This window comes from Pelodiscus sinensis, chromosome Z, assembly GCF_052426305.1.
Source record: "Pelodiscus sinensis isolate ZL-2025 chromosome Z, ASM5242630v1, whole genome shotgun sequence".
Taxonomy (NCBI): Eukaryota; Metazoa; Chordata; order Testudines; family Trionychidae; genus Pelodiscus; species Pelodiscus sinensis.
Window position 1 is genome coordinate 36,013,670 of NC_143085.1, and position 14,296 is coordinate 36,027,965.

The 14,296-nt window shown below is 41.4% G+C and overlaps 1 protein-coding gene across 3 annotated transcripts in view; it reads left to right on the forward strand.

The window, feature by feature from the left end:
* The window catches only part of KIAA1671 (KIAA1671 ortholog), a 191,553-nt gene that overhangs the window by 156,040 nt on the left and 21,217 nt on the right, over positions 1-14,296 (forward strand). For all 3 annotated transcript variants that reach the window (XM_075898867.2, XM_075898866.2, XM_075898868.2), the window contains one exon: positions 5,689-5,807. In XM_075898867.2, coding sequence (XP_075754982.2) covers positions 5,689-5,807 — 119 coding nt within the window. The remainder of the gene's footprint in view (positions 1-5,688; positions 5,808-14,296) is intronic.

A 14,296-nucleotide genomic window follows, 5' to 3' on the forward strand; every position in this document is an offset into this window, starting at 1 on the left:
TTTCACAACATTCCTGAGGCAGACACTCAGCATGAAAATCTTTAGGCAGATGGTTTAAAGTTTGGCAAAGTTATATGCAACTGAAAACAGCCTGGAAAAGGGAATTTTCAAACAACCTTCGTAATGGTCAGAACTGTCTATCCTGCTAGTTCTTAGATTGCATTCATTATAGAGCACAGCTTCCAAGGATGTCCATGAGAATCTTTTGCTATACTAGGACACAAACAAATTTCTGTGCACAACTCACACACAAGTGCCTTTTGGGATGTGTTGATATTTACAGTTTTCATTGGTTAGTTCTGTAGTGATTCCTGTAGTGTGAACATGAGACATATGAACACTATTTTTTTTTAATGTGGGAGATCCAGAGGCTCACAGTTGGGCTCGTACATTCACTGATGCTTTCCTCTTCATGGTGACTCTGTTCTTCACTGTTCTGCAAGCAATTATAAAACTTCTTTCTCCTTGTATCCAATTACTTATACGTGGTACAATTTAAAATTTTCTGTTGGGACTACGTTACCACTCATATATTAGTGAACCAGTGTGCCATTTATCTTCATAAAAGTTTTGCCCTGTAAAGCTATCATTCCTGCCTTTGGCAGTGCACTGTGCTATTTTTATGTTGGTATTTGCTGAGCATTCTCAAAAAGTAATGCACATGCTTGCTGATTGCATTCAGCATCGAACTGTCCAAGAGACAAAATGCAGTTGTGTTTGGGTATTGATAATGGCAGGGAGAGCCTTTCACTTTTCCTTGCTAGTTCAAATCCTACACAGACTTTTGGTAACGGATGGTTATAACCGCCTTGTTTGGTTAGCCTGTGTAAAATGAGTTAGGTAGTACTAATCCAGCTCATGTAAGTGTCCACAACACTGCTGCTACAACCCTAAACCCCCATTAGGTGGTGATTGACAACTTTGGCAGACCTTTGAGAGAGAGAAAGTGCTATGTGGTCATGGAGTCTAAATTATCCTTCTGGTCCTAGGGTGGCCCTTCATATCAAACTGGAGTTATCTCAGTGAGGCAATGTCATGAAACTGTTCCTGCTGTTGCTGCATTTAGTTTTGTGTCTACACAGATCTTGGGCCCCCAGAGCTATCACTCTGACAACTTTCACTGACTTGGTAGGATACTGATAAATACAGAGGCGTAGCAAGGAAGAAGGCAGAGGGGACAGTTGCCCTTGGGTGCCACGCTAAGGTGGGGTGGGAGCTGAGTGCACAGCTCCATGCATCGCAGTGAGCCCAGCGCTGGTGGGTCACATGCTCCCTGTGCAATCAAGCCTCCGAGGCAGAGCCAGGCACCAGGAGCAGCCACTTCAAAGGTAGGGTTACCCGTGTAATTATTCAAGCAGCTGTTCAGCAATGCTGTTAGTTAGCAGGGGCCAGGATTTACTGTCGTGATGTCCTCACATATCTCTGACTCCATCAATGATGATAACCAGAAGGCTGCTTGCGTGTGTGCTCAGTGATGTGTGCTGCGTAGACTAGTGCACTTAGTCTTCACAGCAGACTCCAAGAGAGCCCCCAAAGACCACAAATCAGATAAGAATCGAAGACGCCAGCCTAGGTTTATTGTTAAGCAAAGTACATTAATATTTGTCAATAGACTCTACTGAATCACTATGCATTTGTATCCCGTAACAATGAAACAGCTCAAAACAATGGAACACTTCCATTGTCCCCCTAGACCATTCAAAGACTATCCCCCAAGACACCACCTTATGTGCAGGTACAAACACATCACTGCTGACATGTGAGGTTGCCACCCTCTGATGTTGCCAGGCTACCATCAATCACCTTGTGCCTTGTGATCTGATTAGACCAGTGGTCCCCAACGTTTTGGGACTGCCGGGCGCTTGGGGGCGGGGCCGCTCATACGCTGCGTGTATGGGGGCGGGGCCGCTCACAGGCCACGTGACTGGGGGTGGGGCCAAGCATGCGCCGCACACCCAGGGTCAGCACCGGCATGTGCTGCGATCCCGGGCAGGGGCTGGGGCTGGGGCCAGGGCCAGGGCCAGCGCAGCGCCCCCAGGGGCAGGGCCAAGGACAGCGCCAGGGCCAGCAAGGGCACGCGCGGCGCCCCCGGGGGCGGGGCCAAGGCCGGTGCCAGGGCCGGCAAGGGCATGTGCGGGGGCCAGGGCCAGGGCACGCGCTGCACATCTGGGGGCGGTGGTCAGGGTCGGCACCGGCACGCGCGGTTGTATCAACATCAACCTTTTCCTGAACCAAAGTTAGTATCCATGGGAAGTGAACATTCATCAAGTTGTTATCTTAGACCCTTTTCCTGAACTGAGATGCAGACTTTGAGGTCCCTTTCAGTGAGTTATGTACCTATAACTCACAATAAGACCCCAATTACTGCTTTCCACCTGGGGTTATGCTGCCTCAGCTTGTTTTATGCCTAGTTAAACAAACAAGGTTGTTTCCTGCTTATTTTAACTTTCCTTTAGCCATGTTAGCTAGGTCTCAGGCCTTAGACCAGGCCCGTCTTTATATCTTATGCCCTCATCTTACTATAACCCGTACCTTCGGAGGGGGTGCCTGGCTCTGGGGAACGGGTAGGTGCATTGGGTTAGAGCAGAGGGGCACTGGAGGTGCTTGGCTCTGCGGGAGGGGTGGGGCATTGGGTTAGAGCAGAGGGGGTGGGGTTTTGGGGGTGCTTATAATTTTTTTTAAAAGGGGTACTTCATAAAAAGGGTTAAGAAACACTGCTCTAAACCATTCCTTTTGGCCTCCCTGTTTCCTCTCTCCTTTGGCAAGTTGGGAAAGCAGCAGTTTTGGTTAAAATATATCAGACATGTGCACACAGTGCCCGTTCTACCTCAGCTGGTGCTGGATAATCAGGGCCTCAGTTCTAAAGGAGTTGACATTACTGAGACGATCTATTTCCCCCTGCGTTTTGTTGCGGATTTTCCACAGAAGATGCTGATGTTTTCTATAGGTCACCCACATCTTCCAGTATTATCAGAGACTTGGGATTAACATGGTTTTCTCAACTAAGTCTTATATGTGTTCAGATGTTGTGATTGTGAACACGTGGCGATGCAGTCTGCCAAAGGCAAGGCTGGCCTTGAATCTTAGCATCTATAGCTTCAGTTGAATGTCTTGTGTGAAATTTGGAAGAGCAGCTTAGAGACCTCTCTCCTTTATCATCTTCCGATCTCACTTCGAAAGCAGAGCTTTCAAAAGTGAAAGTAGTCAAGACGCATTTTTTTCAGCAACCGCCCCTTTTTGAAAAGCTGCTTTTCCTCAAAAAATGAGGTATACGTGGAATTTGCATATCCCCTTTCGACACTTTAGTGTAGTCTAGATGAGCCCTTACCTTCATAACTATGATGTAGTTTATCGCTGTGAGATAGTATGAAAAACAACTAGGTTAACTAGATAAGTAACTAGGCAGTTAGGAATCATTATAGATTGCTTACAATAAATTTGATATGCTCAAAATCTTTTTACCTTTTATTCATTGAAGCAACGAGTTACTAGTTTATTATAACAGTTTTAAATGCTTAATTGAAAAATAGTGATGAAATTAATATTTTTAAGCATTTGATATTTTTATGTGAAAGATATAAACCTAATAACAACAGGATACAAATAAATTAAAGAGAAAAATTATTTAACAGAATGTAAACCACAAAAACTATAATTTTTATTTGTATGTAGTTACAATTTACTAACTGATCCCAGTATCAGTGAATATTAGTAGTATTTGTTCTTTTTTATTTATGTTCTTATTTTTTTCTGACTTAGAAATAAATAACAGATACATAGTAACATATGATTGGAGGGACGCAAATGTTGCCTTTACCCGGCCCAGGTGCATAACACTCTTGCTATGCCTCTGGCTGAATAATTTCTTACCCTAAGGAGCATTTATATCACTTTCCTGCTAAGGCACCTGCTCCCTCCCCTCTCTCACTTTTACAAGAGAAAGCTCACCTGTGTTTTAGGACACTTTCTGCACTGACAGAGGGAGGAAAATATGTGCCTGCCTCTGAATGTCTTATTTCTAATTTCTGTGATCAAATATTGTAGGAACAATACATGACAAATATGACTCAGAAACCTTATCCTTACTACTTCCATGACTTCTAATTGAAAAGTAACCACCTGTGACATTCTCTTTTAGTGCACTTGGAGATTAGACATGTCACAATGAAGATGTAAAATGTCTGTGTGTAATGACTTCTGACATAGTGAGTTGGTAAAGAAATGAAAAGGAGAAAAAGGGGTTGAGATGACTTATTGAGGATTAGTTGGAAATGTCATTTCACATCACACTGTATTGCTTTGTTTCACACAGTTACAAATGACACTTCAAAAGCAAACAACAGTTTGTTTTTAATGACATATGGAATGAGAGTATAAAGGCTGAAGAAAATTCACTGCTGTGTGATATTATGTACTGTTCATTTTTTTTGTCCCTCAGAGGATAATTAGAGTTGAACGTTTTTGTGGATTTATAATGAAAAAGTTAAGAGCTCATAAAATAGCAATCCAGTGTTTAAAAGGAACACTGACAAGTAAATTAGATGCCAAATATAAGCTATTAAAATAGTTGTAATCATATGGAGAAAAGGCTATGGATTCAGAATATTTTGCAAAAAAAAGTACTCTATAGAAACAATAGGATCTTGTGGGGACCTACACAGCAAGCTTTTGGCTTCCTCTGTTGGCTTTGTAATTAACAAACATCAGTTTCTAAGCTATGTTCATTCCTACTGACCTAATCATGATGCTACTGCACAAACAAGGAGGTGGATCAAATGGAGTTCCATTGCATGATTCTGTGGCATTATAAACAAAAGTAAGGAAGGAATGAGCTTTGTCAGGAAAGAGAAGTTTATTTTGTGGCGCTTCCATAATACTTCCATACTGCTAAAGTGTCCCAGTAGAGGAAGCTACAAGTGAGGACAGAGTGCAAAATTTATATTTATTCCCTCAGCAGATTTCTACATGTTTACAGGATGCCCTCCAAAATTACTTGCTAACATTAAATAGAAGAGGCATTAACTTGTAGCCATATATCTGTGAGTTAATCAAACAAAATAATCATTTCCTGCTTCAGGCCCAATGATTTACCCATGAAAATAAAATCTCTCTTTCATAAAAATCTTACTAGCCTCTGTGTATTTATAGATTTAAAGCATTTTACTAGTTAAACTATTTCTGTGCATAAATTTAGTCTCATTCAGCTTCAGACTTACAGATTTGAAATAAGTATGTTAAATTCCTTTTAATCAGCTAATCATGTAGTCAATAGAATTTTCATTAACTGCTCAATTAGTCAATAAAGGGTGAAACTGCAGAATCACAGAGCTCCTGGCCCCAGGAGCTAACCCTGCTGTGGCTCTGCCTTTTAAATGTAGTAAGAGCCAGGTGGATCTTACTGCATTTCAAAAGAAGATGTAATGGAGATGCGGGGGAAGACCTTTTTTGTATTCAGTCCCCTGCTGTACCTCTAACTCACCTCGCCCCCGCATAGAGACAGTGCTGGGGGGAACCAGCTTTTAAGCCGGTGACCCCCAGCACTGGCTCCTGCTCCTACCCCTGGCCCCCACTGCCTGTGCTAGAGGCAGCAAAGGGGAGGAGAAAGCTACTGGCATAAATTAACTCTGCAAACTGTTTAACTAAATTGGTACAGGAATAACATTAAACTTCTACTATATTATGATGCAGGATCAACTGAGGCAGTGCTTTGCCAGACAACCCCCAGAGGCCAAGGACACAGACACACTTGTGCAAGAGGCTGACAGTCAATATGGTACCTGGAGTGAGCAGCGCCACAGTGGGGACAGGTAGGTCTGCAGAAGGCTGATTGTGTTGTCTCCAGTGGTTTGGTTGGCTATTCCATGTAGCATTTTCCTTTTGATATGTTTTCTCTAGCTTACAATGCTGTGGCTGTTTGAGGATATGTTGCAAGGAGCCAAACCTGCACTAGCTGTGACTGAGCTGGTGCAATAAAAATAAAAGTATACCCACAGGAGAGAGACTTGCCATTGGCGTGTCTACCTGTCGTTTCACATGGGATCGTTCTTGGTGACTGATCCATCCTGCTGCTCATTCCACTGCGGATAGGCTTCTGCTTTTAGAAGCGATTCAGTTAGCATGGGGGTATATAGTTTAAGCTGGAAATTGCACCTTGTAGCTCCAGTGCAGACATGGTCTGAGATGATGTGAGAAATTCATTTATTATTTTCCTTAAAATGGTGCGAACAGTTACTGTAAAAATAGCATTCAAATGTTCCATGTTTCTGTCTGAATGACATAGCTATCCAGTGTGCTTGGTTTATAAGTGGGAAAACCTCTTTTTAAAAAATTATCCCAGCAAGCTGCAGCTGGACTCAGAAATTCAACTTGTGTTCCTTCTGGTTCATGCATGATCACCAGTTAGCTAACTAATGAACAGTAACGCTCGTGCAACTACAATTCTGTTCATGTATAAACCACAACTGAATCTAGTTTACACTTTTTGGTCACTACAGAAGGAAAAAGCAGTAAAAATATGGCCTTTAAGTAGATCAGTCAGTTAAGATTTAATTCATGTAGCAAGCAGGTCTTTTGAGCAAGATAGTGCTGTTTTATGTACAGGCAGTCCCCGGGTTACATGGATCTGACTTACATCGGATCCCTACTTACAAATGGGGTGAGGTAACCCCGCACTAGCTGCTTCCCCCCAGCAGACCAGGGAGACGCGGAGCGGCTTTTCTCAGCAGACACCTCAGCTTGAGAATAAAGGACTGAGGGAAGTGAGGTGTGGGAGAACAAAACTGAGCTCTGGAGAAATGTTTGGATATTTTTCCCCTACAATATGTACCAGTTCCGACTTATAGACAAATTCAACTTAAGAACAAATCTACAGTCCCTATCTTGTACGTAATCCGGGGACTGCCTGTACTTGCTTTTCAGACCACAAGCAGATTTCAGTGTTGCAGATTAGATGAGTGATGGCCTTGCTGTGTGGTGCTCAAACTTCAGCTACTGGTTTTATGGATGTGTCATATACCTTGCAATATATCCATAGATTTCATAGTGTTTAAGGCCAGAAGGGGATCCATTCAATCAGATAGTCTGATCTCCTGTCTGATGTCTTTAAACTTTGCCCAGGTATTCCTATACTGAGCCCAGTTGCATCCAAGCATTTAAGTCCTCAGGAAACCAAACAGTTATATGCCACGTGAAGAGAATAGGAATGACCAAGGTGCCACCAATGTCCATGGCCCCTGGAATAGCAGAGAGTTGATTAATGAGCGATGTCCAGATATTCCAAGTTACGTGCTCTTGCTGCAGAGAAATGTACAAAACCTCCAGTTTGACCAGCAGGAAAATTCCTTCCCACCTGCGGAGATGGCAAACAAACTGGGGAATTGATAAATACTGAGGAGGACAGGTCACTGATTCAGAGCAAACTGGGTCACTAGTTTGCTTGTGCCCAATCCACCAACAATAATATGGCTAAATGGAAACACATATATCTAGGAACAATGAATGTAGTTGACTAATTGTAGCTGAATTAGTCCCCACTCTATTGTTTGTAGATTGGGATTATTTTTTTCCAATGTTTATTACTTTACTTTTATCAACATTAAATTTCATTTGCCATTTTGTTGCCCAAATTTCTGTTTAACTAACCTCCTCATTTTTATGTAGTTCCCCTTTCTGAAATTAAATGCTACAGTGTTGGGCTGCTGAGGTGTTTTTCCCACCACAGAGATGTTAAATTTTATTACATTATGGTCACTATTTCCAAGCGGTCCAGTTATATTTACCTCTTGAATCAGATCCTGCACTCCACTTAGGACTTAATCAAGAATAGCCTCTCCCCTTGAGGACTGTTCTTTTTATACACCCAGGAGTCACCTTAACCCTTTGCTATAGCATTGCGCTGTTCTATGGCAATTATCTATGATGACCCAAGTCCTTCTCTGAGTCACTGCTTTCCAAAGTTGTGTCATCCTTTAGATATACAGGCAGTCCCCGGGTTACATGGATCCGACTTACATCGGATCTCTACTTACAAACGGGGTGAGGCAACCCCGCACTAGCTGCTTCCCCCCGGCAGACCAAGGAGACGCGAAGCTAGCGCCCCCCCGCAGCAGACCAGGGAGATGCAAAGCGGCTTTTCTCAGCAGACACCTCAGCTTGAGAATAAAGGATTGAGGGAAGTAATGTGTGGGAGAATAAAACTGAGCTCTGGAGAAATGTTTGGCTAGAGTTTCCCCTACAATATGTACCAGTTCCGACTTACATACAAATTCAACTTAAGAACAAACCTACAGTCCCTATCTTGTATGTAACCCGGGGACTGCCTGTACTTGACATTCTATGTTTCCAGACATATTACAGTAAAATATGTGTTATCTGGAACACTTGGGGATTAGGGCGTTCTGGTTATCTAAAAATTCCGGTTATCTGAGGGTCCCCTCAACCTAGGAAAAACCAATGGACAATATTAGTAAAACTCAAGTTTTTAATATTGGTAGTTTTGTAGTGTGAGGCAGTTGGTCTCACATTTCTATTTTGAGTTAAAGATTAGTACTTCTTAAACACAAAATTGTTAAGCCAGTCGTGGTAAACCAAGCCAGGCCTATACGCCTGAAGATGTGTCAGTATTGTGGCTGGGGACAAAGCAAGTTAACAAAGTTTTCTGGTTAACAGAGTGCCAGATAACAAAGCTTTCACTGGATCTTGCACTTGGCTTTAACAAAAATGCAGTTTTTGAGTTAGTGACCATTTAACAAGACGATTCAAATAATCTAACAAAAGGCACTAGTCTTGTAGCTGTTATACTTGCCACCTTTGATTATAAATTCTGGTATTTATCCATTCCTATTAATGATATCTAAATAAACATTTAGCAGAATAAGATGATGGTAGTTTAGAATGGGCCTCTAATTACCAATCATGCTATAGTAATAAATGCAGTTATGTCTATTAATTGATGCTTTCAAGCACTCTCATCTGGTCAGAGAAGTGGTTTTATACTCTTTTACCCACTTTGGCTTACCTTGAATTTAAGTACCATAGCATGGTTATAATGAGGGTGCAAAAAGGGTGAATTATCAACTTTTCACTTTTAATACCATTTAAAAACATGGCCCCAAGGAGTGAAAATTGTAAGCTTTTCACTCATTTATTTGTGTTAAAATATTGCTGTTTTTCTGAAATATCATAAAGGCTTAGCACAGTGTAGAAATGACAGCTTTAATGCTGAGTCTCACTACAGTTCTCACATCACTTGTGTTCAGAGAATGTTTTGCATTTGGTATATGCGCAATATAAATATTTTATGCTTGCTAGGACTGGGTACTTTTATGGTTGAGACAGGCTGATGGGCTGACAAAATCATAGACCAACATCTAAATCTCTTCTGTAAGTTAAGCTTTAATTAAGTATTTTATATCCACTTTCTCTGTGAAGTCAGTTTCCAACAACAACAGCACCTTCCTTTCAAATTCAAAAGCAAGACCATTTGAAGATTTATTTTGAAGACCAGATTGTGGCTGCGTTTAACCAGTGGTACAAAAGGAGGCTCATTTGTAGGCACTGAATTGTGAAGCATTTGAACGCTGGGGAGTTTTCCATCTGCAGGAATGTTGAAATCTCAGGTAGAGAGCAGGAAAAGCCTTGATGACGTCCCATGCACTTTGCTGCCCTCGCTGCTCTGCTGTTGGGTGATTCCATCATTAGAGCCCTACAAATTTGCAGACATCAGCTTTATATCCCCAGGTATCCATGGATGTGGATGCAGATATCCATAGCTCATATTTGCTGATATGGATCCTGATAGAGATACAAATTCTATATCCATGCAGGGCTCTGTTCATCATTGATTTCAGGGGAAATGCTGATGCTTGAACCAGGACTCAGCAGATAAATAGAAGAGTTGATTTTTCATATCCTGAATTTACATAGAAGATAAAGCTTCCTGTATATTTTGTTCATGATTTTTAAACCTTACATTGTGCAGTAGAGCTAGAGGGAGGTATGTGAAGAGGGGGAATGGTGGACATTTTTGCTGTTTATCTTTTAATAGAAATGTGTAGTACTGTGAAGCCTGAGAGTTAAAAATATTCTACCCATGTAGATGTAATGAAGAAATGAGGTTTCCTAGACTTGTGGTGATAATTTGCGTCACTCTTAATAAAAAAGTTTTTGTATCTTCTATACAAACCTTTCCCGCTCTTAAAGGGGAAAGTGCGTTTTAGCTTTAAACCATTACCTTACTTCACTCTTCGCTAGTTGAACTGGGCTTTGCATGTTTAATTCCTGATTGAGACCCACTCTTCTGAGGTTGTGCTTATACTTTTTCTTGGTTGTGTTTTACTTTGCACACCCTTTCAAATGTTCAAGCTGAATTTGTATAAAACCTAACTTTACACCTGACTTTGGTTTGCAAAAATCTATTGTGCATCATGTGAGTCACAAGCTAACTTGGTCTTCTCTGTTTCAGTTTAATGGCTTTAAATCCCAAACAGGAAGAGAATGTCCTAGAAGAATTGTGAAGTTTAGGGGCAGCACAGTGCTGCTAGGAACAGGAAGCTTTGCCTCAGGGTAGCCCTTTGATAGCGGTGAGCAAAGTGGTGTAAGCTAAAGTAATCTCCAAAGTTGCTCCCATGTACACTGTGGATGGGTTACCAGAGCAGCTCAGGGTATGGAAAACATAAAGAGCAAAGGGCTTCTATGCGCACCCCCTAATCCAGTGCCTTCTGTTCTTAGATACACTGTGCTCCTCAACCATGTTTAACAAGTTATTCCTGAGGAAAAAGGAGATGCTTACAGCATTGCCCTAGTGAGACTCATGTGCTGTGTAAGAACATAAGAATGGCCATACCGGGTCAGACCAAAGGTCCCTCCTGCACAGTATCCTGTCTACCAACAGTGGCCAATGCCAGGTATCCCAGAGGGAGTGACTCGAATAGGTAATGATCAAGCAATCTTTCTCCTGCCATCCATCTCCACCCTCTGACAAACAGAGGCTCGGGACACCATTCCTTACCCATCCTGGCTAATAGCCATTATGGACTTAATCTCCATGAATGTATCTAGTTTATTTTAAATCCTGTTATAGTCCTAGCCTTCACAACCTCCTCGGGCAAGGAGTTCCACAGATTAACTATGCACTGTGTGAAGAAGAACTTCCTTTTATTTGTTTTAAACCTGCTACCCATTAGTTTCATTTGGTGGCCCCTAGTTTTTATATTATGGGAACAAGTAAATAACTTTTCCTTATTCACTTTCTTCACACCACTCATACCACTCATGACCTCTATCGTATTCCCCCTTAGTCTGCTCTTTTCCAAGCTGAAAAGTCCCAGCCTCTTTAATCTCTCCTCATATGGGACCCGTTCCAAACCCCTAATCATTTTAGTTGCCCTTCTTTTCTAATGCCACTATATCTTTTTTGAGATGAGGAGACCACATCTGTACATAGTATTCAGGATGTGGGCATACCATGGATTTATATAAGGGCAATAATATATTCTCCATCTTATTCTCTATCTCTTTTTTAATGATTCGTAACATCCTGTTTGCTTTTTTGACTGCCGTTGCACACTGCATGGACATCTTCAGAGAACTATCCACGATGACTCTAAGATCTCTTTCCTGATTAGCTGTAACTAAGTTATCCCCCATCATATTATATGTATAGTTGCGGATATTTTTTCCAATGTGTATTACTTTACATTTATCCACATTAAATTTCATTTGCCATTTTGCTGCACAGACATTTAATTTGATGAGATCTTTTTGAAGTTCGTCACACTCTGCTTTGGTCTTAACTACCTTGAGCAATTTAGTGTCATCTGCAAACTTTGCCACTTCACTGTTTACCCCTTTCTCCATATCACTTATGAATAAGTTGAATAGGATGGGTTCTAGGACTGTCCCTTGGGGAACACCTCTAGTTACCCCTCTCCATTCTGAAAATTTACCATTTATTCCTACCCTTTGTTTCCTGTCTTTTAACCAGTTCTCAGTCCATGAAAGGATTTTCCCTCTTATCCTATGACAACTTAATTTATGTAAGAGCCTTTGGTGAGGGACCTTATCAAAGGTTTTCTGGAAATCTAAGTACACTCTGTCTACTGGATCCCCCTTGTCCACATGTTTGTTGACCCTTTCAAAGAACTCTAATAGATTAGTGGTAGAAATGTTAGTCCGGTGCAGCTGAAATAAAAAACAGGACTGTGTAGCACTTTAAAGACTAACAAGATGGTTTAATAGGTGATGAGCTTTTGTGGGCCAGACCCACTTCCTCAGATCAAATAGTGGAAGAAAATTGTCACAACCATACATACCAAAGGATACAATTAAAAAAAATGAACACATATGAAAAGGACAAATCAAATTTCAGAACAGAAGGGGGATGGAGGAGGATCTGTTTTGTGGGCATTGTACATTGGACAAATGTCTCAGATACTTCGCCAAAGGATCAATGCCCACAAATGCCCACAAAACAGATATTAGACAGGATCACAAAGAAAAAACAGTTTCTTGCCATTTCAACCAGAAAGGACACTGTCTGAATGACTTGATTACCTGCATCCTGCTTCAAAGTCCTTTTAAGACTTCACTTCAAAGTGAATCCTCTGAACTGTCATTCATGCCTAAATTCGACACTTTACACTCAAATTTGAATAAGGACGCTAATTATCTTACCCATTACAAAGATAGCTTCCCTAATTATCACCTCTAATATCATTAGCTCACAGATATTTACCTCCCCCCCTTTCCCCTCCTCCTTGCCCCGGAAACAACAGATGCAGGCAAGGTTTGAAATCAGTCGAGCAGGTTTATTGTCAAATGCGAAGCTCTACCAATTGGTAACAGAGATCAGTACAATGTTACACCACTGGGCACTATGGCCCGCGTTGATAAGGTACCAACACCGGGCAGGCCTATTGCCATATAACAGATATTAACAGCAGTTAGTCAGAGTTAAGCTACTGTGCACTCTGTAAGTTTAGGCAATGACACCTGCCGTTCAGGCGCCTAGTGCGCCCCACCCCAAGGTCAGCCGGAGAGCACCCTCTGCAGTGTCCTTTTATAGACAGGTACAAACAACTTACATCATTTCTTTACGTACCAGGTTACCACCCTCTGTTGCCGAGTTACCACCTCTCACCTTACGGAAGGGGGGCTTACTTACTATCCTTCATGCTGTCAATTTCGACCCAGTCCTGAACCTAGGTCGGTACGTGCATTAGTTTTTAGGGAGTTTTTGTACCAAGACATTTCTTATTAAGATGTTCCATTACTCCCCTTTGGCTCACAGTCTGTACCCAGTACCTCCCTGTGTCCTTCCATGCTCGACCTAACTTACACAATCACACAATTATCAATAGGGCCTCTTTCTTGGCTCCTGTTACTGAACCAAAGTCTTGCTCACTAGATTGCAGGCCTGTTGCTGTTTTCATGTTACAAGCCTCTATTTAGGCCTGCTGACTCCATGTTACTGACCCTCAATTTACTACACTACACAGTCCTATTTTTTGTTCTAATAGATTAGTAAGACATGATTTCTCTTTACAGAACCCATGTTGACTTTTGCCCAACACATTATGTTCTTTTATGTGTCTGACAATTTTATTCTTTTCTGTTGTTTCAAATAATTTGCTTGGTACTGACATTAGACTTACCAGTCTGTAATTGCCAGGATCACCTCTAGAGCCCTTTTTAAATATTGGCGTTACATTAGCTATCTTCCAGCCATTGGGTACAGAAGCTGATTTAAAGGATAGGTTACAAACCATAGTTAATAGTTCTGCAATTTCACATTTGAGTTCTTTCAGAGCTCTTGGGTGAATGCCAAAAGACTTGTTACTCTTACGTTTATCAATTAATTCCAAAACCTCCTCTAATGACACTTCAATCTGTGACAAGTCCTCAGATTTGTCACCTACAAAGGATGGGTCAGGTTTGGGAATCTCCCTAACATCCTCAGCTGTGAAGACTGAAGCAAAGAATTCATTTAGTTTTTCCACAATGACTTTATCGTCTTTAAGTGCTCCTTTTGTATCTCGGTCATCCAGCGGCCCCACTGGTTGATTAGCAGGCTTCTTTCTTCTGATGTACTTAAAAAACATTTTATTACCTTTTGAGTTTTTGGCTAGCTGTTCTTCAAATGCCTTTTTGGCTTTTCTTATTACGTTTTTACACTTAATTTGGCAGTGTCTATGCTCCTTTCTATTTACTTCACTAGGATTTGACTTCCACTTTTTAAAAGATGTCTTTTCATCTCTCACTGCTTCTTTTACGTAGTTGTTAAGCCATGGTGGCTCTC